Source organism: Morone saxatilis, unplaced genomic scaffold (genome assembly GCF_004916995.1).
Source record: "Morone saxatilis isolate NCDOM2014 unplaced genomic scaffold, NCSU_SB_2.0 Contig6, whole genome shotgun sequence".
NCBI lineage: Eukaryota > Metazoa > Chordata > Actinopteri > Moronidae > Morone > Morone saxatilis.
In genome coordinates this window covers 11,189,973-11,217,525 of record NW_023340206.1, presented here as the reverse complement: position 1 = coordinate 11,217,525, position 27,553 = coordinate 11,189,973, and the positions used below count along the sequence as shown (strand labels likewise).

The 27,553-nt window shown below is 40.1% G+C and overlaps 1 protein-coding gene across 1 annotated transcript; it reads right to left on the bottom strand.

Annotated features, from left to right (window-relative positions):
* Positions 1 to 27,553, bottom strand: LOC118340133 (fibronectin type III domain-containing protein 4-like). The gene is made up of 7 exons (XM_035678001.1): positions 26,725 to 27,553; positions 15,573 to 15,688; positions 8,424 to 8,525; positions 6,122 to 6,224; positions 5,169 to 5,258; positions 4,834 to 5,000; positions 1 to 2,883 (listed from the first exon to the last, which is right to left on the bottom strand). The coding sequence occupies exons 1-7, from the start codon at positions 26,843 to 26,845 to the stop codon at positions 2,842 to 2,844; spliced, it is 741 nt and encodes a 246-aa protein (XP_035533894.1). The 5' UTR covers positions 26,846 to 27,553; the 3' UTR covers positions 1 to 2,841.

Below are 27,553 nucleotides of genomic sequence, written 5' to 3'. Positions count from 1 at the left end.
TTTCATTTTTTATTCAAACTCAAGAATACAGAGAATCAGAAATCATATTTAGACATTGAATCTCTTTGCTTAGCTTCAAATCACCATCAATATATGGAGGACAACACGGACAATAAAATAAATTACAGTGAAAATGGAAAAAAACAATTCAAATACAGACAATATGATTAGAGTGATATGTTGTTTGATGTAACTAAGCAGACTTGATACTGAAAAATGTGCAATTCTTCCTGCAAGATGAACCCACAGTGGTTGATTCTGACATTAATATATTGTAGCTTCTGATGCCTTTTATTTCCAAAGGTACCCGACTTGTATGAACTACAAAAAACTGGAGAACAACTGTGAGCAATGAATCAAAATCACAAAACCTCTCTTCTAATGAAGCATGGTCTTATTCAAACCAAGAAATTTCAGGTTTTGGCTAAAAAAAAAGGGTCAAAATTGTACATTAAATGACATTTCAGCTGTTTCTGTACAAAGAAAATATCCTGATAGGAAGCTTTAAAATGCATATCCAATATATAATTACTTAAATGACCTCTGCTTCTAGTCTTCTAGTTTTCCTCTGTAGTACATTCAAGAGAGAGCTGTCAGTGACAATAACCTCATGATAACCAATAAACTAAATCATGTGAGCAAACGGCTCCCCCTTCAGGCCAAGACTTCTCCTACAGTTACATCCCATTCACTTACAGAAGAAGGATTTCGAACCTGGCTGAACTTTGACCTGCAATACCAGTGTGAGTGGGCGGGAATGACATCTCTTTCAGGCAGTATTGATTGCTGCAGTTTAAGGATATCCTTACGTGGAGGCAGCAGAGTCGGAGAGATGCTTGTTTAGATGCTTAGATTTAACATTAAAGTTCACACTAATTACATATTTGAACATTTTGGCCCATTAACTGTGCAAACTGAGTCCATCCGGCATGTAAATGGGGTGTTTTAAGTTCATAAATGTTCCCCAGTGCAGCTTTAATTATTAATCAAATGGATCTGGGTGTGATTCTTGTTAATGTAAATTACATTTACACCAGTATTTTTTATGCAATTTACAATCCCTCCACTAAGTCCTGCCTTTAAAACTAAAGTATCCAAGTACTATTACATGATGTTTTTGGATTAATATTACTGCTGTATTCATGTGTTAGCTGCATTTAACTGCTGTAGGTGTTTAAGGTTGAGCTCATTTGAACTACTTTATACACTGTTGGGTAGTTTAATCTACAATGCATCATATTAGATCATCACGTGTTTGTAGCGTCGATGTCCAGTGAGAACCACATATCTCTAAAAAAACAGCCCTGTTTCAGCTGTGTGACGATGCAAGAGGGTTTTTAAATAGTTGATTTATATTAAAGATCCCCTCCAGTCATGTATTACGACAAATATACATATAGTCTGCTTGTGACAATCTGAAAAAATTCATTAAAAACCCCAGAATCTAAGAATATGTCAATTTTGTTCATTTCTAAAGTTTTCCTGCTGGACACAAAATGTCTCCTACTTCACTGTAAAGTCCCTTAAAATCAGATTTTCAATGAGCACAGAGAAACTGTCCACTTCCAGCAGATGAATGTGAAAACATCCTTCTAGTGTAAAACTCTGCACATACATTGTTCAAACAGCACATTGTAGGAACAAGAAGAAAAACTACAGGGGAAGCAGGAGAAACTCATAAAGGAACACGTAATCCTTCAAAATTCATAATCAAAATCACCAAATTTGGAGATATGTGGTTTTCACTGGACAGGAAAGGGTAGAAAAAGTAGTAAAAAGTACAGAATTTACTGAGATGTTGTGTAGAAGTATAGAGTTACATCAAATGGAAATACTCCAGTACAAGTACTTAGTCACATTACAAAAAAACTTTGCTCAATTTGTTCATTACAACAATCAACAGTCAGCAGAGTCAGCTTAAGTCAATTAACTAAGACAACCTCTAGATATTCAACTCTTTAGTTACACTGACTAAATTTATTAAATATTGATTTGCTGGAGAATTTGATTTGATGAGTTAAGTTGGACATTTAGTCATTATTTGAAGACTTTAGTTAACAATATAAAGTAACCAAACAAATCTGATTACACTGTAAAATAATGAGTTGATTTAATTATGAAAGTTTACAGTGTAAATTTAACACCATCGTCCCATACATTCAAGTATGTGTTTGAATTCCACTTTAATTACTAATACTTTAAATTTAACCTATGTACATAATCTTTAATAATTACATATAATACACTAAAGTTAGTAATGTACATATAATTATTGATTAAGAGATGGAAAACACAGATGAAGTTAAACGTCTAAGTCGCACAAAATAGTCAGAGTTCAAACGCGCAGAAGTCACAACACACACTCTCGCATTCATGTTAGAACCAATAATTAACCTTTTGAAAATGAATTTGAGGCGGACGAGATGTGGCACACAGCTGGCCGACATGCTGGCAAAATATTCACAGTTCAGTCTCTGACATCGGAGAGAGGAAGAAATAAAACATCTGAGTCTGTCCTGTTGCTCCTCCGTGTTCAGAGGAGCTCACTAGAGCTCTTTCAACGCTGTGAAGAGACCTCATCGTCTTCCGCCACTAGAGAGCAGTAGTCATCCATTTCCTTCACAGTGCCACTCCTCAGTTTAATATGGATGTGATTTGCATGGTGTGCTCCTTTGCTTTGCCCATATTTTACAATAAATTAGGCTCTCAGCCAGGTTTATATACATTCCCCATTTGTCATGATAATCCTGAAGTTCCTCAAGCAAATGCCTCCTGCTGATCGCCCTGTCCTGCGCCGCACAAGTTATCCACTGAGTCTCGAAACCAAAACATCCAAAACTCCTAGACTCTAATGATGCTGATGGAGGAGGAGGCTCTGTGGAGCTACAGGAGAGAGACAGGGAGAAGGAAACAGTGAGAGGGAGCTGAATTCATAAACACATGAGTCAGAAACAGAGAGGGTCACATATAGATATGAACATGACTCATATCCAGGAAGGCAGTGTGTGGGACATTCACATGCACCGCCATGTGCTTTTATGCACTTAATATATATGATGCCTGTTAAAGATTTATGAACTAATCAATGTGAGTGTGTGCGAGAGCTTCGACATTTACTGACAAACCTAAGTGTTCTATGCGGGCCGGAGGGTCAGCCTCGGTGGAAGTTCTCGCTTTAATTTACGTTAATTCAGGGTGTGTTTTGGCAAAAAAATGTCAGAAATTTAAAGTCATTCTTCCTGTGGGGAGGATGACGAGGCACTTCTGGCTATTGAGGCAACCAGACATAAAATTAAACGTGGTTGGCACGACTTGTTTTGTTGTCGTTTCATCTCTTCCCCTTGCGAAAGGACTTTGCCAAAAACATTTATTTTAATGAACGTGCATACTCACCACCACACAGTTTAAGCATTCACACCATTATATTTACTGTCATGCTTTTAATTTCTTAACCTCTTAAATAATCATAATCTCATGCTGTGCAGCCAAACAGAACTTGATTTAAAATCTAAGAAAAAGGTACCAGAAATGTCAAAAGAAACCAAATATATAAGGCGTTGGAACATATGATACTGTCTGACAGTGTGGACTAAACCTTAAAGCTAAAACTAGATAGATACAGTATAAGAAAAGCTGGACATTAAGTGGTTAAGTAAGTATTCTTTTTATTTTATTTTTAGGTTTCAACATTATAAAGTCTTCATAGTCAATCAAATCCAAAGAAATCACTGCCCTAGATTATATTTAGTTAATAAACCTGCAAAAACTGCATTTATTGGCCGTTCTTTGTTGCGAACACTGACATATCATCACCTCACCTTTTCACTTGTTATAGAGAAACATTATTATGATTTGTGTGTCACCTGATGTGTCACTATTTTTTGGCCTCTACCAACTCCTAAGGGAAACATCTGCTCTGAAACAGCTGCCTGCTGCAGCCAAAACTGACACTATGACGATTCAAACCCATGGCGGCTGCAGGGAGGACTCATGGGGTGCCAGGTCTACCAGGTAGGGGGCCCCTAAGTCATATTTTAACATCATGTTGTAGGTTGAAGGAAGGTGGCACTTTGAGATCCCTGGTTTGCAACATTTTCCAAGATTAAAACTATGCATAGTTATGTAATTTTGAATTTAGATTCAAGGAAATCTGCCTCAACATCATGGAGAATGATACTTTAAAGAAATTCCTTTCAGAAGTAACTCCTTCAAGTGTGATCTTGTCCTTGTTTGACCTGTGTTTATGTTGCTGAGAGCGCCACTCATTCACCATTGCTTTTTAATAAGTGGCGATTAACCAGCTTAAGATAAGAGTGATTGCTGTGAACATGACTGCTGTGCTGCTTTTAAATCTTCAAGGTTTTACCATTGATGTATCTGATTGACGTAATGCCTTTAAACTCTACTACTCCTTATCCAGCAGGCAGGGACAGCACAGGCTTTTCAGACGAGCAGAGTTGCTTTTTTTCTGAATCTTAATGAACCTGCAGACTGATCGGACTCGCCTCGAACTCCAATTCATCGTCACATCTTCACAGATCTACCCCGTCAGACTGCTCACTTCTACTGCAGCAGCCAAAACAAGCATCAGCAGCAAGCTCCCCTCGGTTTCCAGCCCTGGTTGTTTTATATTTAGCCGCGATGGCAGCAGCTGTGGTTGCTAGGAGATCTCTGATGCAACTACAAAGGCTCTTCAGAAGAAACAAAATACTCCTGGCAGCCAAGAATGATCATGCATTATAGAGAGGCGCCGCTGCAACAGACTGAAGAGCTATGGAGAAGAGGAGTAAGTTTTCTTAATGAAGTTCAGGCATTGGAGGAGGAATTAGTCACCCTGCTGCTGCGTACGGCTCCGTTGTGGTAGATGGGGGAGCTCCCGGCTGAAGGGTTGTAGTAGGAGGAAGTGGCGCGGACCAGCGGCCTCTTGGCTTTCTCCTTCGTGCTGTTGGAGTCGTTGTCTTTTATGATGTCATACTGTCGGCAGAAGAGGGCGATGACGGCTTGGGTGGAGGAAGACGAGGCCACGGAGAGCAGGAGAGAGTAAAAAAAGAAACACACATTGAGTACCCTCCAAATGCAACCTTATCTGCACTCTGGCAGATCTGTCCATACACCCACACATGCATATAAACACACACACACACACACACACACACACCGAGGCTGACCTGCCCACAGCAGCAGCACAGTGGTGATAATGAGCAGCTCTCCTGTCTGTAAGTGAGGAGTCATGCCCAGACCTTCCATCGCTGGCTCATCTGAGGAAGAGTAAAGATTCGGCAATGTCAAAACCTTCAGCGACAAGAAATTAAAACACAACGTTTACGTGTGTGCGATGATTCAATTAAATTCTATCGCTTCAACAATCCCCAGAGGTCAGACGAACATTAACACACACACTAATACATATTCTACGTAAGAGCATGGTAGTGTAGCTTAATTAAAAACAAACAAACAATAAAGATGACAGTAAGCAAAAAGCTAATTATGCTGTAGAGGTGCAAGTAAATAATAATAGGAAACACACATCAGACATGAAAACTAAAACTGTCGGGTAATACTGAAAGCTATGCCAGCTTGTGATGCTACAGTGACTTCCTGTTTACGTAGTCGATGGCTCTTGATTGGACGGCGCTATAGATGTTAGATGGGATGTGTTAATTAGTGAGCTATAGACAGCCAGGCTAGCTGTTTCCCCTTGTTTCCAGTCTTTATGCTAAGCTAAGCTAACCACCTGCCAGCTGTAGCTTTAAATTTAGCGTACTGATAAATGGTACTCTAACTCTCAGTAATACTTCAATAGGCATTTAAGTAATTTTTAGTTCAGATTAAGACAGAAGGTGCTCAGGGAAACTACAGCTTCATCAATCTAATGATGGAAGGTTATTTTTGCTCAGCAGAGAAGTGGTTTAACTTGCACATAAATATTTATTTTTCACCCTCTGATTATTTTACTTTTCCTGTTTTTTCCTCTTAAAAATGTGCATTTTAAGTGATAAACTGTGAGTCAGAGAGTCTTTCTGTCTACTTTTCAAATCTGATTTGAAAAAGAAATAAGTAAGTTAAAAAATACAAGGCCGAGTTGCACTTTTTGTGTGTGTGTATGTGTGTGTTTATTTACGGTGGTCCAGGACTCCGGCTGGATAATGGTCACTCCTCTCCAGGGTCCTGAAGTGGACGGCACGGCTGGGTTGGCTGTCACCATGCGGCCCAACAGACTGCACCTAAACCCCCCATGCCCCACGGCAAAAACAAAAGCATGACATAATCCTCCTGTGTTTAAAGAAACAATGAATCTAAGGTGGAGATCACATTCAGACACAAAACGCTGGGTACATTCCCAGCTGACATTAACGTAGGATGACATTATGTAACGTTGACAAGAAACCGGCTCGCGAAGGTATATTTAGCGAGCAAATGGTGCTTTGGTTTTTGGCCGGAATCCTGAGTGACCGTTGGAGGACGATGAGTACTGTAAGCGCGGAAGCAGACTAAAAGCTTTGAAGATAAAAGAGTGGAATATAGATTTGAGTTCATCTGGGGCCTTCTTCGGGACATTTTCAGCAACCAAGAAATGAAAATCCACCCAAAAAGGACAGTAATTGCAAGAAATAAACTCGTTTGATGGTGTATTTCTCATTCAAACAGAATATTGAGCTATTTCTAGCAGCTAGAGTGGAGTTTGATAACAAAATTATAAAATATGAAGTACAGGGAGACAGATCCATCACAGGAGGCACAATTACATCCACAAGAGGTCTCAGACACGGCTGTCTGCGCCCACGCACTGAACCCAAAGGTTGAATGCAACGTGTTTTCTGTAGCGTTTGTTGCAAATCATCCTAGGAACACCACTAACCAAGGCATGAGTGGGTACAATATAACACTTCATCACAACATAAGTCCTTAAATTAATCCAAAAGTATCCAAAGTTGCAAGTTTGAATGCTGCAAACTGTCCTTGGGCAAAACACCAAGCCCTAATCCATCCACTCACTCTGGATAATGATAAAACTCTTCACCAAACTCCACAGGGAAATCCTCCTTTTCAACTTCCTCTCCTCTGCAGGGAGGTCAGAGGCGGAAAGTTCACATTTCCACGCTCTCGGTGCTGGCGATGCTTCAGCGCTTTGCTCAGTGACACTTCTGCAGGACACCCGCTTGCTGACAAGCATATTTAACCGGCTCCTCTGGCTGAAGGACAATCTGTATCAGCCTATTAAGCTATAATGGATTATAGAAAGTTTAATAGAGTCGTGATAATTAGGTCACATTAGATACTCTTCCCTCCGAGAGTTTGAGCTTTTGATTTAAGGTTGAGCTGTAATAACAAATATCTGTTCGCCTTAAAGAAAAGTGTTACCAGCGTGTGTTAATTATACACTCAGAGGACGTTAATAGGAATACCAGTTAATTTATAGAATGCAATTTATCTTCAGTGAGGCTCCTCAATTAAAGCTGCTCTGTAGAGTTCTGTAGAATCTCATTTGCCTTTTTTTAATTTGGGGCTTCCCTTTTACACATTATCACAAGTATTATCGTTCCAGAGCTTTAAAGCGCATGTCACATGATTTCCCCTTGATACACAGGCTTGGGGAGTAACGAATGGCATGTAACAGAGTTATGTAATCAGGATACAAAAAAACTGTTACAGGAAAAAAAAGACTTATTTACAGGTACATTTAGTAAAAAATTAGGATTATTTGCCGGATTGTAGTCTTAAAATGTATTTAAAATAAAGAGCGATATACTACCATGCACAGTCTCACAACACCACGCTGGTCTCAGTGAAACCAGGTAATTAATGCTTAGTGAATTGCTTTCACTGGGAGGGAATTTCTCCAATATTCTGTCTTTAGAGCAGAGAAGTGGAACAACGTCACAGTGCAAGTTCTGCTTTCAAGCTGGGAAAACGGTCTAAAGGCCACTGCTAGGGTTGGGTGATCGGACGAATATGAGTCCATCGCCGTCTTTGTTTTGAGGGAGGGGTTTGTCATTTAATTTAGCTAATTTAACGAGAGCTGCTGCTCAGCGGTGCAGCACACACACTGAGCGAGAGGGAAAACAGCTGGAGACTAACTCTGAAGTCCATAAAGTGAGAAAACATCTGAAACAAAGAAACTCTGGTGGGGGTGGGGGTTGCTTATAAATGCTTCAACACCTCAGTAAAGTGTTCTACTTGATGAATTATGATAAGAATGTTTTATTATTACTGTTATAATTACAGATAACTTTCTTGAATGGCAAATTAGAGTGTAAAGAGCAGTCTGAATGGTTTATTAGGTACCGAGAAGCTGCTTTATGGTAACATCTCATAAACAATTTAGATATTTACAATCAGTCTTAAACGTGACAACAAATAAGCCCAAACTGGATGTGTGGATGTGTGTGTGTGTGTGTGTGTGTGTGTGTGTGTGCGCTCACCTGGACGCTGTAGTGCGTGTCCTCGTCCAGGTCCCACAGCACACACCAGCGGCTGGACGTGTTCACCTCTCGGATGGAGCGCTGCATCAGGCCGTCCTGCCTCTGCAGACACACACGGAGCAGTACAAACACATAAATATGCACACTCACACACACACTTAGCATGTAAATGAAAGGAACTGTGGGAAATGTATTTGTTTTACTACTCAGAAAGAGGTAGCGGTATAAAAGCCCCCACCATTACCCAACAGAATTAATTTGTTGGATTGATTCATTATTATTTCAAGATGAAGGGTTAAGAAGGCAAATAAAATGCCTGCTGCAACGAGCAGCTTCACCTCATATAAATTCAGCTCAAACGCTTAATATCCCACTGGGAGAAATTAGGTCTGCAGGCAAGGTAACGCCAGCTATCATCATTTGGAACAAACAGAGAAACACATGTACAGGCAGAGATCATCTGCTGTTGCAAAACAGCTGCCTTTAAGACAAAATGCATGTACAAATATCAGCGTACTAGTTCATAGATAAACACATTCTGACCTAGTGAAAAGACATTCTTAAATTCTGAGTTTTTGGGGCTGGAACTTGTTTACAGACTCTGGAAAAAATCGTATTTTCTTATTTTGGACATCTGAATGTGCTATGAAAAAGGCCAAATGATGACACAGATTCATTAAAAGTCATCATACACGAGGAAACGTCTACAGATCCTGCTATAGTCTGATTTCTCAACATTCACTCGTCAGCAACATCCAACATTTGTGGACAGTGTCGGGCTACATTTTTTTATTTATTATGCAAGTTATTACATTTTCAAAAGTGTTTGTGAGGACCTTAAGTTTGTTTATTATTCCGTCCCAACAGTAATTAGTTACACTACTTATATTACTTTTCTGTCACTCCCCACAAATTTAGTGATTGTGTCCCTATTCCTCAAAATTCAGACCCACAAATAATTTGTTTTGGTTAAAATCAAATTAATGTGAACATCTTCCAAACTAGTATCCTCCACAATTACAAAAATGAATGAAGGATGTGATTAGATTGTTCATTTGGAGTCATGGTTGTGTGCACCAGATGAATGTAAGTCCAATATAGCTCTATTTTAGCTCTGATTATGGTCTCCACCATCTCCTGAGGGAAATATATGACTCTTTAGCTGCTAAATGCTCCACTGTGTTCACCAGCTAGTCGCTATCTCTGTCTGTCTGTTGTTTGCTGCTGAGCAGGTGGTGTAAAGTGGTTGTGGTGATTTTTTTAGAGCTTTTTAACTGAAAACAGCTTCCTGCTGCGTCTGAAAACAGCGAAATTAGAGAAAACACAGTAAAATTGCGGCGGTAAAATCAAAATAATGAGCTGAAAGATGCAACTGCATGAGTCAGGTAATCATTTTTAGTGGGTCTGTCATTACGAGCAAATCCTTTTTGATCATTTCATTCATTGTTGATATAAATATATAATGAGAAATAACAGCAGGGACAAAAAAATCTTTAAATGGATGGTTACTCCCTTTTACAGAGGATGTTCAGTCGAGTCCAGAGTGACCCTCAGACCTGAACCATCAAACTAATCTTACATAGCACTCAGAAAAAATCATAAACCTGTACTCTTATTTGAGATCATTTCAGACTAGATACTAATGCAAAATGCTTCTGAAAAACTTATATATTCTAAAGTTATCTAACAGATTTAATTATCCTAGATTACAGTTGAGACTTCATTTGAAAATAGTTTTTTTTTTGTCAAGAATTGTACCTCTAGGTTGTTCTGATTACCCACAATCTCAACGTTTATAGACAGAAGACTTCCTAAAATCCACAATCATGTCTTTTTTCTTTACATTGAATGTAAGATGGTGAAGCACACCATCTTCGCAAACTGTTTTTTCCACTCAATAAAAGTCCACGATCCAGCCAACGGTGGGCGTTACAGTCTAGTGAATGACACACAGGTTTCCCATGAAGTAAATGTGGCCGTTAAGTACTAAAAGCTGAGGAAGAGTCAGTAAATAAAAAGCTGGCAGGATGCTCGAGGCTCTCCAGATGTCTGAATCACCAGAGACTCAGAGACAGGCAAAGTGGTGTGTTCTGCATCTCTGGCAGCCCTGAAAGCAGCGGGTCAGTGAGTAAGGTTTTATTGGACCCTAACCCTAAAAGACCATAAAATATCTCCACAGAGGTTAAAATAAAGTAAATCAATAGCAGTGACTCAGCTCTGATTTTGCCAGAGTCTGAGATTTTGGAGCAAAAAACTCCAAATCCACCAAAATATTTTAAAAAATCCTGCTAAAGCAACAGGCATTGAAGTGTAACTCCAGTATTTCTAACATGTTTTTGTAACAAAGTGACTGATCATTGAGTGAGAGCAGCGCTGAAGGTCAAGACTTGTCGAATCCAAAGAGGTTCAAGTCCAAGTCAAGACCGAGTCCAAATGAGAGAGACAGAGTGGAGGCCAGTTCCTTTTGCCAACGAGATGAGTTTTAGCAGCCAGGCATAAGATTGCCAGTGTTACTGACACTGGCTGTCTGGTAACCATGGTTACCTGGTTACCCAACCATGGTTACCCAACCATGGTTACCAGGTGGCCTATGTCAATGCCCATTCCAGATGGATTAGAAATAGAATTAAATAGAAAAAGATAGAATTAAACCAACACTAATTTTCTGAATCACGCTGCATCAGTGGTCTTGTTTTGTTTGGTTGAGACCAACTAGAATATTTGGCGAGACCAACTCCGAGACAAGTATGAGACAATAGAGAAATGTTTTTTAGTATGACAGAGCGCTAGCAGGCTATCGTGCACCGACAAAATATGTCCTTTTTCTTAAGGCCCAAAGCTGTTTTTTTTCACAGATTATGTGTCTCATGTATCACTGTCAGGATACAGTGAAAGTTATTAACCTATTATTTTTATAACCTACTGCAGCTTTAAAAGAGCTTGTCTTTGCTACTGAGTGGCTCAAGTTGTTATTATAAGTGTGTGACATCGCAACCCTATAGAGAAATGAAACGTTTTTCTGATCCGCTGTGTGTCTAACCCAAGTCTCACTCAAGGGTGAAATCTCAGAAGAGGAGAGGTGGCTTGTTGCAGGGGGTGGGAACGTGAGCACCGGCTGGTTTGTTGTGTTCCTGTTATGTAAAAGATTTTCAATGTCATGGATGACGGATTACACGGATGGCTGTGAAGCTCGGGAGACTGGCGCTGTTCCTGTGGGTGCTGATGCCCACAGAGATTTTAGAATGAGGCTTAACACAGATCGGCTGGTACGAAGAAAGTTTCATTTCTCTGAATAATTTCCATAATGCTGTCTGACACATTCTGAGCTCAGTGGCAAAAACAAACACTGAGGATTCCGTTGCAGCTCTTGTTCATTACTGAACCGAACTCAGAACCCATTTAGTCATATGACACTAACCACTAATTGACAAAAATACCTCATTCAGGCAAAAAAGGCATTTGTTCTCTATAAGGTAAAATGAATTAAACATGAGGATGGTTGATGTGGCAGAACAAGACGACTTCTAAGTCGTAATGTTGGCTTTTCTTGTGGCGCTACCAGACGGGAACGCTGCACTGAAGCTGGCATGTTTTGACTCTGCAGCAACTGTCGTTTGGCAGATTGAACACAGTCGTTGAGGACTGGCATGAGGGGGCGAAATTAAGGCAAATTCATGCTGTTCTGTTCTTCATTGAATTGTTTTCATTGTCAGCTTTTTTCTGCCAAAAGGACATTGGTTAACATTTATTATTTGGTACAAACAAGCAAATTCCCAGTGTGAATCCATTTATTTTAATGTAAATGATAATTGGGGAGTGCCCCAGTGTTGTAAATGAAAGAAGCTGTTCTTCTGTTCTGAGTATGTTATTGTTTTAATACAAAATGCTAAAACTAAGTATGCTTCTGCTGCCTTGATTTCAGACAAACTGACTTATTTTTATTATAAGCTACTGTTTTTGTAAACTATTAATCTTAGATTAAGCTACAAACTCTTAAATTCTGCTCAATAAAGTGACAAAAATACTTATTTTAAGAAACTTTATGTTAAATTAAGTAAAATTAAATTTTTGGCATCTTTTCTAGTTTTCAGTCCCATTACAGTCTTTCAGTGGCTAGATTTTCATGCTAGTTTACCCCTTTGGCAGGTTATGTTTTGCTCAATACAAGTATTGCAGTGTATTGGATTCCTTTGGCTCCACAAATAAAAGATCAGGATGGTGTTGCATGAAAAAACAAGAATTCACAGCCAGTTTTCTTTTCAATTGGACAGACCTTTTAGCTTGGTTGGCTGGGTTCACCTGATGTCTCAGAGACCTTTAAAAAGGTCTTAAACCTCAGTAAAATGTCTCTTCTGCAAGGACCCTGAAGTTTACAGGTGAAGACAAAGTTTGGTCGCCATTTTTAGGTCAAGAAAGAAAGTCAGCAGCCTAATGCACTTCAGCAGTGAAGTGAAGCAGATAAACACGCCTACGGTTTAAAACAGACACTATGGATTTATTTGATCAACGTCCACCCACATACTTACACTAATCATCAATTAGTTGTGTGTTTTATGATTTATGAATCAGAATTATTGGGAGTTTTTGTAGCTTGGATATACAATCTCAAATTGGGTTACTTCCTGCGTGTGTGTCTTTGAAAGCGCTGTTGCACAATGGTGTGAATCTGAGCAGCCGGAGCTCTGGGATTTGGAACAACTTCAGATGAGTGAAGTAACTCTTTGTCTGAGCAGATTCACTCGTCCTGCTTCACAAACAGAAAGCTCGGCTTGTTACTGAAAGATAGCGTATATGAAATAATCTCCTAAAGCAGCCGGTATGTGCATGCAAATCAAGGCTGAAACCTGACATAGGCTCATCGTTGAGTGCGGCACCTTTTCTATGACTGCATTTCTAAAGATTTTTATAAATTCGACCTCATCCAGAGCAGCTTTTGATCACTAAGCTCAGTAGATAAAACCTGCATGAATACCAGCTGCATCTACCTGCTCCCATCGCCTCCCCTATTAATATTTCAGTAAGGTTTTTACATAAGTGCTTTCTGAGGTTATGGCAGCAGATGTTTTACATCTCCGTCCTCTGTTTTCTTGAAAATGCCACGAGGCTGATGGATTCTGAGTCAGACGTGAGGCGACTTAAAAAAAAAAAAAAGAAGAGTTATTTTGGCATCGTCGCCGCTGTGGATGTTTCTCCTGTGAGACCAAGTCCCGGCCAAATAATTTCCACTAATGGAGACAGCTCCCACTCAGAGCTCAGCTAATGTCTGATTCTTCTTTTGCCAAACTGTGGGTGGTAAAAACTGATTAGAATGAACCAAGCTGAGTTAGCAACCTGGGATTAAGGACATGTGAGACCGACAAAATGTGGTGATATGAGGATAATTAAATGTGAAATAGCTTGTGATTCCCAACCAGGTGTACTGTAGTTGATTTATATATTCATATGCATGTATTGAGTCAGCTGTAACACCTGAAAAGTGTATGTTGTGAATGAGAGTTTGTGAAAAACAGAGTGAGCAGAGCGGTTTAGGTCAGTGGTTCCCAACCTTTTTCCTTCAGTGACCCTATTTCAGCTTGTAAGTGACATATTTTATGTTTTTACAATTAACCCAAATAATGTTTTGGATTTGGATGACTTTTGAGCAGATTATTTCCTATTTAGCAAACTTTTTGTACAATTCTCTCTTTATATTATGTTTTTCATTTTTAACAATCATACAGACTTAATAGGATTATTTTTTGAGACATTCAGTGTTTTCTTGTCCCTGAAGCTCATTTTATTAGACAATTTACATTTCATTATCTTCACAGAAGTGAACAAACGCTGAGATATCGGCCTACTGTGTATATTATTTAGGTTTTCTCACACGCCTTAAAATCAAGAAGGCCTTGCGACCCCCCATGAAGCTTTGGCGACACCTAGCTGGGGGTCCCGGTCCCCAGTTTGGGATCCACTGATCTAGGCAGATAACAGATAAATGGTCGAATTGTTATCTAAAACTAATGGATAATGTTTGAAATACTGTAGTTAGCCTAAATGTAACCAGTAAATGTTTGAAATACTTTTCAAATACTCTTTTTATATATACATGTCATGACGTAAAGTAATCCCAAAAGATCGATTCCATGTCAGCGCTGGCCTTGCAAGGTCCAGCCTGATTTAACAGTAGATGGCATGAATGTGAATTTTAACACCAATATTGATGTGTTTCATTACAGTACGGTTGTATAATTCAGTTTACAGCTCAGAAAAAAAAACATTTTAGGGTGGAGTACCTCTTTAAAAGTGGATGCCAGGGTGGCAAGACCACTTCCTGCCCCTGTGTGTTCCTCCTTCACTACAGTATTTTACTTCTCCTCTTCACTCTGTGCCAGTTCGTCTCAGTACCTTTGTGTCTCGCCTGATACCGATGTTTGTCTGCTTTTTCTTGCTAATTGAAAGTTCCAGATCCTCTTTTGGCTCGAAACTTTTGTAATCAGGAGATTTGCTTTTTATTATAGTACCTACGTCAACCAGCAGCCACCCTTGACATTAACAAGCACTTTCAACAAGTTGGACATTTATGAGCAAAATCTCCTGACATCTCTAAACTTTTAAAAAGGAGAAATCCCTCTGTGACTCAGTGTCTTCAGGCAAAACGCTGACTGGCTACAGGCCTGACACGAATGACGCAGCGTTTTAAAAACCCCCGTGGACAGTAGGAGGGGTAAAGAAAGAGAAGAATCCATTCCTCAAGAGATAAAGACGATCACAAAAACTACATTATTCAACTTTGGAAAAGCTGTTTTGGTTTTTTTTGCCCTGAGCATGGCAGCAGTCCAAGTTTTCTGGGCATTCAATTCATAATTTATATCCCTTCAATTTGTATCCCTGCAAAATTAATTGGCCTTCAACCAAATGAGAGCGCTGGTGGAGAAAGGGTTAGATCAGGGTAAATTTGACACAAGACAGATTGATTAAGTTTAATGAGGAGCATGACAAATTATTTTTCAAGCTTTTTAAGGATTAAACCAATTAAGAAAAAACTATATTTGGGCTCAGTTGCCTCATTCTCATTGTAAATATTCTCTCTCTCTCTCACACACACACACACACACACCTACACAAACACACACACACACACGTAGTGAGGATACTACTTTATTGTACCTGCTGTGAGATGGCGTATCCAATGACAGTGTCTCCCTGAGGGACGTTCCAGGTCACCATGGCCGAGTGCGCCCTTAGCTGGGTCACGGATACGTTCACTGGGGCTGCTGGCACAGCTGTTAACACACACACACACACACACACACACACTTTGTAATACTTGTTAGGGACGGTCAGAGTGTGTTAAAAAGTGTCCTGCTGCAGTTGAAAACAACACACAACGCAGCCAAAAGTATGTCAAGATGTCTAAATCATTTTTTTTAAATGGCCTAAAGTATGTAGACATGCCAACATTACACCAATATGTGATTGTTGGACATCTAATTCCAAAACCCACGAGCATTAACCTGCATTAATAACAGCCTCCACTCTCCGGGTGTCAGACTTTCCACCACATATTGGAAGCTGGCTGCGGGAATTTCTCCCATTCAGCCCCAAGAGCATTAATTAGTGAGGTCCAATGACGTTGGTTGGTGCTCAGTCGGTGCTTCGGTTCAGCCCAAAGGTGCTGTAGAGGGTTAAGGGTCAGCGCTCTGAGCAGACCAGTTAAGTTCCTCTACACCAAACTGGGGAAATAATTTCTTTCTGGAAACAGAAGTTGGAAGCACAGTAATGTCTAAAATATTATTGTATGTGCTTGGAATGATGTTTCCCTTCAGTGGAACAAATGGCTTTAGGTTACACCATGAATAATAGCTCCAAATAGGGGTGTCCACATACCTTTGACCACATTATGTTTGCATATAAAACCACTTGGACAAAAATCTGAAGAAATGTCACATCACATTTCGAACTGTGAGCAAAGACAAAAGGAAACCTTGTTACGACCCTGAAGCCAAATCAGAACTTCTTCTTCTTTGTTTATCATAAATAATGTCAAGCTTTCGTCCCTCTCAGGAAAATGAATACATTAAAGATAAATATACCTGTGAATAATGCACATCAGCCCTCCGGCCTTTCTTAAAGACTGTTTTACAATCTTTCTCTTTGTTATTGTTGCATTTATCATTTCCAAACATGTTGCTTTTTGATGCAATGCACAGTTAAAATGAGCTACAGAAAATAAAACTGCCTCTCCTCGCATGGTTTTGTGGAACAGGAAGGTTTGATTGACTGATTAATGGAAAAGAAGTTACTGTGCTTAATTAAGACTTAGTGTGGCACATAACCCCCCAGTAAAACCACAAAATGATAATTTTTACGTGTTGTTTTTGAACAGACAGCACAAATGAGAGAGAACGTCTTAAATACTGAGCTTTAGAGGTGCTGCTAGGTGGAATTTGTTACCTTTGGACTGATTCATACAAGCTGTTTCCAGTCTTTATGCATATAAACTGAACCTCAGACCCTTACGCATTGACACTTATACATAGGTCTGTATTTCCTGGAAGTGAAAGAGGCGAATAAACAAATGTCCTCCCAATCGTTTTGGTCTCTTGCCGGACGTCCTGAGCACAAAAACAAACAGCCACACTGATATTCCATCACAGTGCCTGCCAACCTGGGGGTCGGGACGCCCACTAGGGGTGTATAAAAATTAAAAAAGTACACACAGTAGGTCTATATCTCAGTATTTTATTCATCCTGCATCAGAAAAGTACAAAGTTCAAAACAACCAAAGAGCTGATAGTGTGTCCAAGCGTCAGAGAGAAGAAAACACTGAGTTTGTCAAATTAGAATCCTACTAAGTGTGTATGCCTGTTAAAAATGAAGAAAATACACAATACAGATAGAGAAGTGTGTTAAAAGTTCTAATAATCTCCTCAAAGTTCATCCAAATCACTCGTTTTACACAAACTTCCTGCAGTTATTGTGTTTGGGTTCATTTGGCTCCATCAAGTCCACGTGTGTTTCTGTCAGTGTCCTCAAGACAGACACCGAATGACTCTCCCATCTGCTCTGTTCATGTGAGTCGCTCCAGACTAAAGAGTCGGTTAAATGGCTCAAATGTAAATGTTGGATCATGTGCCAAAGATGAGAAACACACACACACACACACACACACGCTACACTTACACAGTTGAAGGCTCATATTAATGGTTCTCTGGGGGTAGGTTAGAACTGATGAGAAATCTAAAGTGTTCGCGAAGAGAGTGTGTTTAATGTGAATCATCGGTAAAAGCAGCTGGGAGGGAGCGAAAGAGGAGGTAAATTACAGAGAAAAGCATTTTTTATGAGAGAAACAGCTGAAATATGAGGGAGAAAAATGGTGAAAAAGTAAAAGTAAATCCTTTAGAGAGAATAGCATGCTTCATAATCCGACACAAAAATAAAGACATAATGAGATAGAGAGAGAAAGAAAGAAAGACAAAACTACGAGAAAGACATAGAGACAGCAACAAGATGGGCAACACGAGACAAAACAAGACAAGACGACAAGACAAAATGAGAAATAAAGACATAAAACCTAGAAAGACAGCAAGAAATAAAGTAAAGAAAGTGAAAAAAGAGACAGAAAAACAGAGATAGCAAGCTAAAATGAGACAAAAATAAAGATGAAACCACAAGTATTTAAAAGGCCCTGCTGTAAGTGGCGTTGGTACTCATGTAGTCACGGTTCATACTGTGTTTATGGGCTGTTGTTTGTAGTCTGTAGGTTATGCAGATGCTGCTGGCTGTGCAACAAATTGCCCTCCGGGGATAATAAAAGATATACTTGAAGACTCAGAGACAGCAACAACATGAACAAAACAACCCAGAAAGACAGCAAGAAAGAAAGAAAATGGAGAGACGAGACATGAAAAACTGGAGAAAGAAGAGCCGAAAGATGATAGAAACACAAAGGAAGAAAGAGATGAGCAGGCATCGTTCCATGACGTCCCTCTTGGTGATGATCTAATGGAATCAATAACTAGACTTTTTACTGCGAGTCAGGAGCTATTGATGAGCTTCAGTTCATCCAACTTCTTCCTCCTCCTCCTCCTCATCCTCCTTTTAGTGCAGCACAAGAATAGCACTCCATATTTCTCATCAATTTCTCTGGCTGCAGAAAGCAATTAATATGTGGCTACCGTCCTCGTGTGGTTTATTTAAAAAAAAAAAAACCCAGAGCATCAGAGGGGAAAAGAGCCTGCACAGGAGCCAATTAGGGGCATCAAGGCTGAAAACTGACTAAAATGCTGAGGTATTGCAGTGTGGTGTCAAATAGAAATTTGAATTCCCTTCACGCTTTATGCAAGAAAACTGAAACAATGATGATACTGCAGCTATTGTGCTTATTTGATCTTTTTTTTTTTTTTGGCATAATAGCGTCTAAGCTTCAAGCATCTGAGTGTTTGAGAGGGGGTCCAGCTGCAGTCCTCCCCCTCCCCCAGTTCTCGGGTTACTCTGTGATGAAAACAGAGCTCTTAAATTGAATGTTCGATATTGGTTTTGTCTTCAGTAATGTAAACTTAGCTAAGCTAGCGTCTCATGAGGAATCTAACACGATTAAACGGATGAATTCAGTTTGTTTCCTACATTATAGGAACGTTATGTCTTTCTGACATATTAAACACAGATTGGTGTGTAATAACTTAAACAAAACTCCCCATGCACAGCCAACAGCAGTCAGGTAATCAGGAAATCGAAAGCTAATTTGGATTTTTAAAATGGATTGAAAGTTAAATTAAAGGCTTTTAGGGAGATGAGACAAGCTACCAAACGGCCAAAAGTCACATACCGATAATATATAACTATATGAGCTGGCCTTACTCCAACCTGCAGGGGGCGATAATACCTGCACGAGAGGGGTTTGAGGAGTTATTTCAGTGTGTTTTGTCACAGTCGTTGTACCGTTAGTGATTGAAGACGTCAGCATTATAGCTGAGTGGAATCATATAACTGATGCTATTGCACTTTCCTCTTTATTTCCTTTACAATTATGTTGAGAGGAGCAGAAGACTTGATGAAATCGATGCATAAAAAGCACAAAATTGTGCATAGAAATTTTACAGAATGTGGAAAATATGTGTTTGATCCCGAGACCCTCCGCTTGATGTGGCCGCTGGCAAGGCGCCCCTTATTTTTCTACACTGAGGCTGGCAACCCTACATCCACTTATACATTGCTTTTAAATATTTTCTCCAAATCACTTCTTTGTTACGTTGAGCTAACTATTTATGCATTATTATATAACTGTTTAGACCTTTTTACACATGCATACAATGTCATAATGTTACATTATAATCCAATTCTCCTTTTATTTGCATGGATAATGGAGTGGGGCTGGAATATTAATAATTTGGCAGTGTTCGCCACTTCTCACTTTCTTTTATTTTTCTTTATTTTAATAAAGTATTTTCTTCATTTTCTTTAACTGCCTAAGCTTCATTGTGTTGTTTTTTTTTTGGCTCGATTTTCTATTGCTCACCCACAGAATACTCCTGAATACGATGCCACCCTGTTTGGAGCAGTGACAACCAAAACACAAACGACGGCAGCATCACCTCCCCTTTCTTGTACAAACAAAGAGCACTACTCATTTCCAGGCTGATGGAGGCGGTGGCACTGACACCACCACACTCTCCAAACATTTGATGACAGACCAGAAAAAAAGAAAATTCAGTGTGACTTCAAATCGAAAGCATCCAGTCAGGCTTAATGAAGTATGACCGTGAATGTGAAGCTCTGTCTCAGGCTAACAAGCTAACCACAGCTCATTACAAGCCAGCCAGCCTCCCTCCGCTTCCTGCAGGACCAGCTTCCCTGCATGCCTGCCAAAACCGGTCATTAAAAAGGAAAAAGCCACATACTTCCTTTAGCTATGATGGAGTGCATCTTCAGTGGGGTTTCCTACATTTCCCAGAACTCCCCGTGACAGCTGAGAGGGAAGGATGATGAACCTGTTGTACTCGGGATGTGTAGGAGTGAATGAAAGCATGAGGAAAGTGGGAGTTTTTATCAGTTGAGCAAAAGAAACATTTGTGGCTGCAGAGTCCTGTGGCTACAATGCATTCTGGTCTATTTCCTGATACTGTGGGTGTAGAAATTGGCCACTGTGCCAGTTCTGTGATACATTCCTCTCTGTATAATTACTGAATGTTTGTGCTATGGTGGCTGCAGAAAAACACTTTGATTCTGATCTTTGATGAGACACTGACGTGTAAAAAACCTGATGTTTATTGCTTCATTTTGTCATTAAACTCTGCAATATGTGGCCAGAAGTATGTGGACACCCTAACATTACTCCCCTATGTGATTGTTGAACACATTCATCTGAAATAATAGGCATGAATATGTGCATAATAAGCGAATTTTGAACACACAATGGTATACAGCATCAATATAAGCACGCGCAGACGTGTAACCATTACAGAGGGTGGAACTGATCTTCCCCAAAATGTTGCTTCACTGCAGAAAAAGTGAAGAAAGAAAGTTAAAAAAGTTTGTTTCTGGGAATAGAGTCTTATTTCTGGTCTAAAAAGAAAAATAATCTTGTCAAGCATGTTTTACATGAGAAAAGTAATCTGGTATCTGACTTGGCCTTATTACAGCTAATATTGAGCTCGGTTTAACCGGTAACAACAATGGTTTGCATAATGTCCCAGCAGAGGAACAAGATTATTGTCCTTTTAAGTGGAAGACCACTTGCAAAACTTCTCAGTTTTAAAGAAAGTTGTCTTGTCCTAATATTGGAAATAAAGCAGCTGTTTAGTTTTTTTATTGCTTTAATAAAAAATGCTTAAAATAGGCCTTCATTTAATACAAAATCACTTTTTTTTTTTTACACTGTTTGAAGAAACTGTGTCTTATTGTAAGAGGTTTTTTTTGCTTTTAATATACAATTTCTTAAATTCAGCTCATAAAGTGACCAAAATACTTATTTTTTATGGTCAGATTTTACGCTAGTTTTAAGAATTCGAGTCAAGCTAAATGGTCTCACCCCACTGGCCGATTTTGTTTTGCTTAATTGAAAAAAATTTGATTATATTTAAGAATATCTGTCTTGTTTCTAGTGCACAAAGCTGTTAACATGATATTGTCTCAACTGTCTGCGTACTGGTGAGGACATTCAAAAAAACAAACTATCTATACAAATCTATAACAGTAAAACATGCAGAATAAATCCCATCCTCCACCTACACACGCACACACATTCTCCACAGAGGGAAACACATTGAAAACCATGTTCCCTTGTCTCTTCCAATGACAGCCAAGATCCCCCCCAACCAGCCCCCCTCCCAAAACTCCCATCATGTTACGGCTGCTAAATCCCAGCTGCTTTCATCTGCCAGGGCTGCAATGGAGTGCACACGCTGAATAGACTTCTGCAATTATATTATACACACCAGGAGAGGTGATGAGATGAGAGGAGAGGCTTAGATGGAGTCAGGAAGACAGAGGAAGATGAGAAAGAAAAGACAGTGGAGATGAGAGGACGGCAGAGAGAGACAGAGAGAGAGAGAGGAGGATGAAAGATGACAGGAATATGACAGAACAAGTGATGAATGAGTCAGAGGAAAAATAAAAGATGAAGAGAGAGCACTTATCTCAGCCAGATATCAAGAGGTAGCGAGTGAATTTTTCAATTTTTGGGTTCTGAGATTTGGGTTTAGGAAAAACAGACGAAGGACAAAGTGAGATGGATGGACGAGAGAGAAAAGAAAAAAAAGATCAATGTTGGAGGGAGTGGTAAAAAAAAAAAAGCGATGGAGAGAGTAGTGGAGGGAAAATAGGGAGTAGGAGGAGAAGTAGAATGTGGATATTGATTAAATGATGAAATACAGCAGTTCAGGTGGATGTAAGAGCACTGACACACACCGTTCTCCTACATGTCCTTGTTTGTCCTCCAAATTTATTATTAAAAACATTTCACGATGCTTTCAGACACCCAAATTTGGGATTCTTAAGTTTTCCCCTGATCTGAAATCATCTGAAATCTAATTTCACACTCCAGATGAAGAATCAGGGGATCACTGCTATGTGCTATATGCTGTGATCTGTCTTATTTTAACACCTATGTAGAAAATCCTTCCAAAAAAGGGCCAACAAATCCTGGAGGAACAGCAAGGATGTGGTTACTGAGGCTTCCCCTCATCTTTCTGTCCTTATCAGGTCCCCAGAAGTTCACGTGTCCACCAACCATGTGTTTCTCTGCAGCCCTTCGCATCTCCACAAACAACACCAAGCCTCGTGACAGCCGTTGTTTACATTGTTTGTCCTGGAGTTCGAGTAGTCTGTGACGTACGACTTGGCCCGGACAGCTGACCGTAAATCACTGTAAAGTAACAGTTTGCTGATAAAGTCAGACAGCCTCATCTGGCTAATGGCTTCCCATCGCTCTCTGTGATGGATGGACGTCTGTGCAAGTGTGTGTGTGTGTGTGTGTGTGCGCTCGAGATACAGTAACAGTTACAACCTGTGCATGCTGATTAAGATACAGTATGGTCAGGGACGCACTGTGAGACAATGGACACCTGGGCACAGACATGTGAACGGACCCCCACCTCCTTCCTGATAACAAGACCCACAGAAGACTTTTGCACGTTTGCAGTTGTTTTGTTCCTTTTTTGAGTTGTTTTTTGTCCCTTTGTGGTGTATTTGTGTCGTTTTGTGTCTTTTTCTAGTCGTTGTGCATGTCTTTGTGGTTGTTTTGTGTCTCTCTGTGGCTGTTTTGAATCTTTCTGTGCTCATTCTGTGTCTATCTAAAATCATTTTGCATGTCTTTCTTGCGTTTTTTGGGTCTGTTTCGAAACATCTTGAGTCTCTTTGTAGTGGATTTGTGTGTTTTTGTGGCTGTTTGTAATCGTTTTGTTTCTCTTTTGGGTTGTTTCATTGATTTTCCAACAAGAAATGTTATATAAATGTGCTCTGTAAGCACTGACAAGATAGTGTGGATAAAAATTGCAATTCTTGAGTAACTTTCTATGCGTCATCTGAACATTGCTAATCATTTTCAGATTAATGACCACATTATGCAACACTTTGAACTGGACCCAAATGTCAGCAATTAGCTGAGAATTTTATTTTGCCCTCTGCCAGTCAAGTTAAGCCATGTCCCACAAGAACCCATCAAAGTGAGTTCTGCTGAATATTTGAGCGGCAACACGTCAGAACTGAAAACAAAACACACAGGTATGAGAACCTTAAAAGAAGAAGACACAGACATCATTTAAATCGTCAGGCTGCCTGGGAAAATGACAGCAAAGAGAATAAATAAAGACAATCAACATTGAGCACAGCAGCGATATGAAGCATATAGTCCTCCTTGCATTAATAAAGCTTTTCGTTTCATTCCAAAGGTTTTCATCTGGGAGCAGTGAGAGGCAACAAAGAAAAACACAACCTGATCCAACCAGATCTAAGGAAAATGTGTCAAGTCAAGTCAGTTTTATTTATACAGCCCAATATCACACAGTTGGGGCTCAGGGGGCTTTACAATCTGTACCACATCCTCTATCCTTAGACCCCACCATTCAAATAAGGAAATATTCCTCCCCGTAAAACCCTTTAATGGGGCAAAATGTGTTCTTGAGCATGGATGTTCATTCTTGACATACATATGGTAAATATGTTAAGATAAGATGTTCCTTTATTGATCCCCACAGAAGCAATTCAAACATAGCAGCTCAGGGGGATGTAGTGCAAACAGCAATTATAATATAAGAAATACAAGGTCCAATTGCCTAGCTATCCCCAAAGCATTCGACCATAGACAGACTTCCTCATGTGCTCAAGAGTCGCCAAAGTACCTGGGTCATGTGACAACAGGTGGTTATATACAGGGAGGAAATCACAACCCCCATCTCTATCCTTATATATCAACCCACGATGAAAACAATCATGGTGTCAGTGATATGCAGATGTTGGGATTCACCTGACCTCCAAAACCAATTTGTCTTTCATAAAAAAGTGGAAAAACCTGCAAGAGTTGTGAGACCAACCCGATTTACTGCAATGCAAATCTAATTGTCTCAACAATAATCTCAAATCTATGTAGTTTTCTTAAGAGTGACGTATTTCACTCCAAGACTGAAGAAGAGGACAACACTGGATTAGCTGTAAAGATGCCCATGAACTGCTACATAACCCCGAAAATAAGAAAAAATACATCAATGAAACTCATGAAACTGCTTATTAACATCACTTAAGTTCAGATGTTTAGATTTTCTATTTTTCTGAGCGCTACCTAAACTGAAAACCGCCACTGTCAGAAGGTGTGTATGTGCAAACATGGATACTGTGTGCTGCTGGAACTGCAGGACGAACTCAAACAAACACATCCTATCCTATTTTCATCCACGTTGGCTTAAAAAGTTCCAACTGAGCATTCATTCATGACCTCAAACATGTTTTTACATCGTCTATGGCATCTGAGAGCTCCAGAACAAGCTCCTAAATGAACCTCAATGTAAAGTTTGCAAGGTCAACACCTTAAATGACCCCAAGTGAATAAATCTCTTTTGGTCACATTTTCTAGCTATTTGTGTTTAAACTGATGCCAATAGTGAACAAGAAAAAGACTCTGGTTGTTTGTCATGAATGTAAATCGTTCTTTCAACCTGAGGCAGAGAGCAGCAGGACGCACGGTTAAAGACGAGATGCTTCTGTTATGAGCAGACAAGGTGAAGGCCATGTGAGGAAACATTAAAGCACTCTTCATTGGAGAAATCAATACGGGGCCTCGTAAATGCAGATTAGCCGCCTCTTGGTAATCAGCCAAGGAGACGCTTGTTGATTTGCTTTTCGTTTGCCAAAGGTTGCTTTGATTTTGTGTAGAGACAAAGAGCAGGACTCTGGCCAGTGGTCTGGATGATTTAAGTGCTGGTATGTTCCTGCTACAGTTAATTAAACAGGATAGAGAGAGAGGGAGAGGGAGAGAGATTACTCTGGATTCACTCCTCTGATAGACGTTCAATTAAGGTTTTGACAGTTTTACAGCAGCTGTTTGTCTAGTTGAAATATAAAACATAAACATGGTACAGTAACCACACACACACACACACACACACACTCACACACACACTCACACTTAACCCTAATCAAAAGACGAAGCAATACACTGATGTAGAGCTGTGCTGCTGTCATGTACTTAAAGCTCTGGATGATGCAGCTTGTTATTTAAATACGGTGCATGAATTTATGAATATTTTAAGGCTTTTTTAGCACCTTAACATCCAGTTTTCCCCTTTTAGTCGCTTTAGGTTTGTTAAAACTATCTTATTCCACACTGTCTGACTGTATCACACATATATTCTCTAATCAGCTTGGTTATAACTCCTCACTGAAGCTTTATGATGTTCATACTGGGTGAAATGTTTTGTATTATTTTATGCACATCTGCACAGTATTGAGGGCAGATTTAGAGGGGTGGCAGCTGCTACCTCTAAAAAATACCTTGTCACCCTAGTTTGGTGTCAGATTTAACTCATTAATTTAGGTTTATTTATAAAAGAATGTGTTATAAAACGCAAATTAACTTAACGGTTTGTTATGGCCACATTTTAGGCTTAAGTTCAATGAACCGCCACCTTCATAATGTGCCACAATAATGTTTTTGAGTTAAAATATCTTCATTTAGGGGCTTTTCCAAGCAAATATACTCAGTGTATACTTCTGCCAACCTTTGGCAACCCCACTAAAGACCGGACCACCAGCTGGAGGATTAAAACCAAGAAAAAGACCAAGCAGCTTGCACTCTAATATTGAAAATAAGGATAATATCCTTCTTTTTTTTTTGTATTTTTAACATTTATTTTGATTATTGGAAAACAAAATCTCCTTGCAAACATGATAATAAGCTGGGCAAACACAATAAGAAAAAGAGCAAGGAGCTTGGAGTGATGGCTCCATTAGTGACAGGGTGTCACCTGCTTCTCCTTCAATCTGCATGCCATTAGAGCCTGTAAGTATTGTGTGATTTCTGGTAAGATCGCATTGTTATGCTCATTCCACTTTTCATCAATCAACATATATTTGTTATTTGTTTTGCCAGAGGTGGTCGTTAGGGCTACTAGTTTGTTAAATGCTGCATTTTTCTAATGCAGTCAGTTTTGCATGTGTGCTCGTGTTTGTTTCATGCTTTTAGATTTCTGGAACATCCTGGTTCAAAATCTGCAGCTGTTTGCAGCTGGAAAGTCATTTTACAATATCTCCGATGCGACATTTTGACCCTAACGCATAAATCAGACGCACAAACACACCGAGTTAGAGAGTAAACAGAGGGACTCACTCGCTCCGACCATCCCCGGCGCTTGCCAGCAGGCCAGCAGCAGCAGCAGCAGCAGCCCCAGGTCCGGGTGAAGAGACGCGGTCATAACCTTCTCTGTCTCCGCGCTCAGACGCGCACACATCTGGCTCTTCAGCAGACCTTCCCCTCTCGCCCCTTTCTCACCCCCTCCAAGCTTCCCTTAACTCCCCTTGCGTTATGACTGGAACTTCCCCCTACCAACAGGGTCACCACTGTTTCCACACCACCTCCATCCTCAGCTCCTCATAGACCTGCCGAGTCTGCGCTGCTTTCTCCTCCTCCTGCGTCGGTTTTATTCCCAACTTGCACAAAGTAGGTCAGAAGACATGCAGCTGCGAATTCAAATAGGGATTAAATAAAGATGAGAGGACACTTCACACACGCAGCAGAGCCAGTGTGATCCCGCAGCCCGGAGGAGCTAACAGGTAGTTAGACCCTTCCCCTCCGCTTGTGTCTGGCGGGCTCAATTTTGCGTCAAATTGTCAGCAGGAGACGCATAAATTCGCCTTTTCTCCGCCGCAGGTGGAAGGTCGCGGGAGTTTCAGCACCGCAGACAGCCGGCTGTCATCTCAGCGAGGAAGGAAAGGAGGAAAAAAAACAATCGGCGCTGTTTGAGGGTGTGAATGAACAGAAACACAACAGGAGACAATATGGTGATGTGTAGGAGGAGGCTGGAGACGCAGGAGCGCAGAGGAGGTCCCGCTGGGTTTAATCTGACAGATTATGGGAAGCTCGGAGGATCAGAAAATGTCTGTCTGCAGGAGCTTCGTGGCAACTCCTTTCAGCCAACCACACACACACACACACACAC

What these genes read in the sequence shown, in the direction of transcription:
- LOC118340133 (XM_035678001.1), bottom strand. Translation starts at nt 26,845, where the DNA reads ATGTGTGCGCGTCTGAGCGCGGAGACAGAGAAGGTTATGACCGCGTCT. An exon ending in ACACGCACTACAGCGTCCAG is followed by an intron (nt 6,225 to 8,423) that starts GTGAGCGCACAC and finishes TGGGGGGTTTAG; the next exon opens with GTGCAGTCTGTTGGGCCGCA. An exon ending in GAGCCGTACGCAGCAGCAGG is followed by an intron (nt 2,884 to 4,833) that starts GTGACTAATTCC and finishes TCTCTCCTGTAG; the next exon opens with CTCCACAGAGCCTCCTCCTC.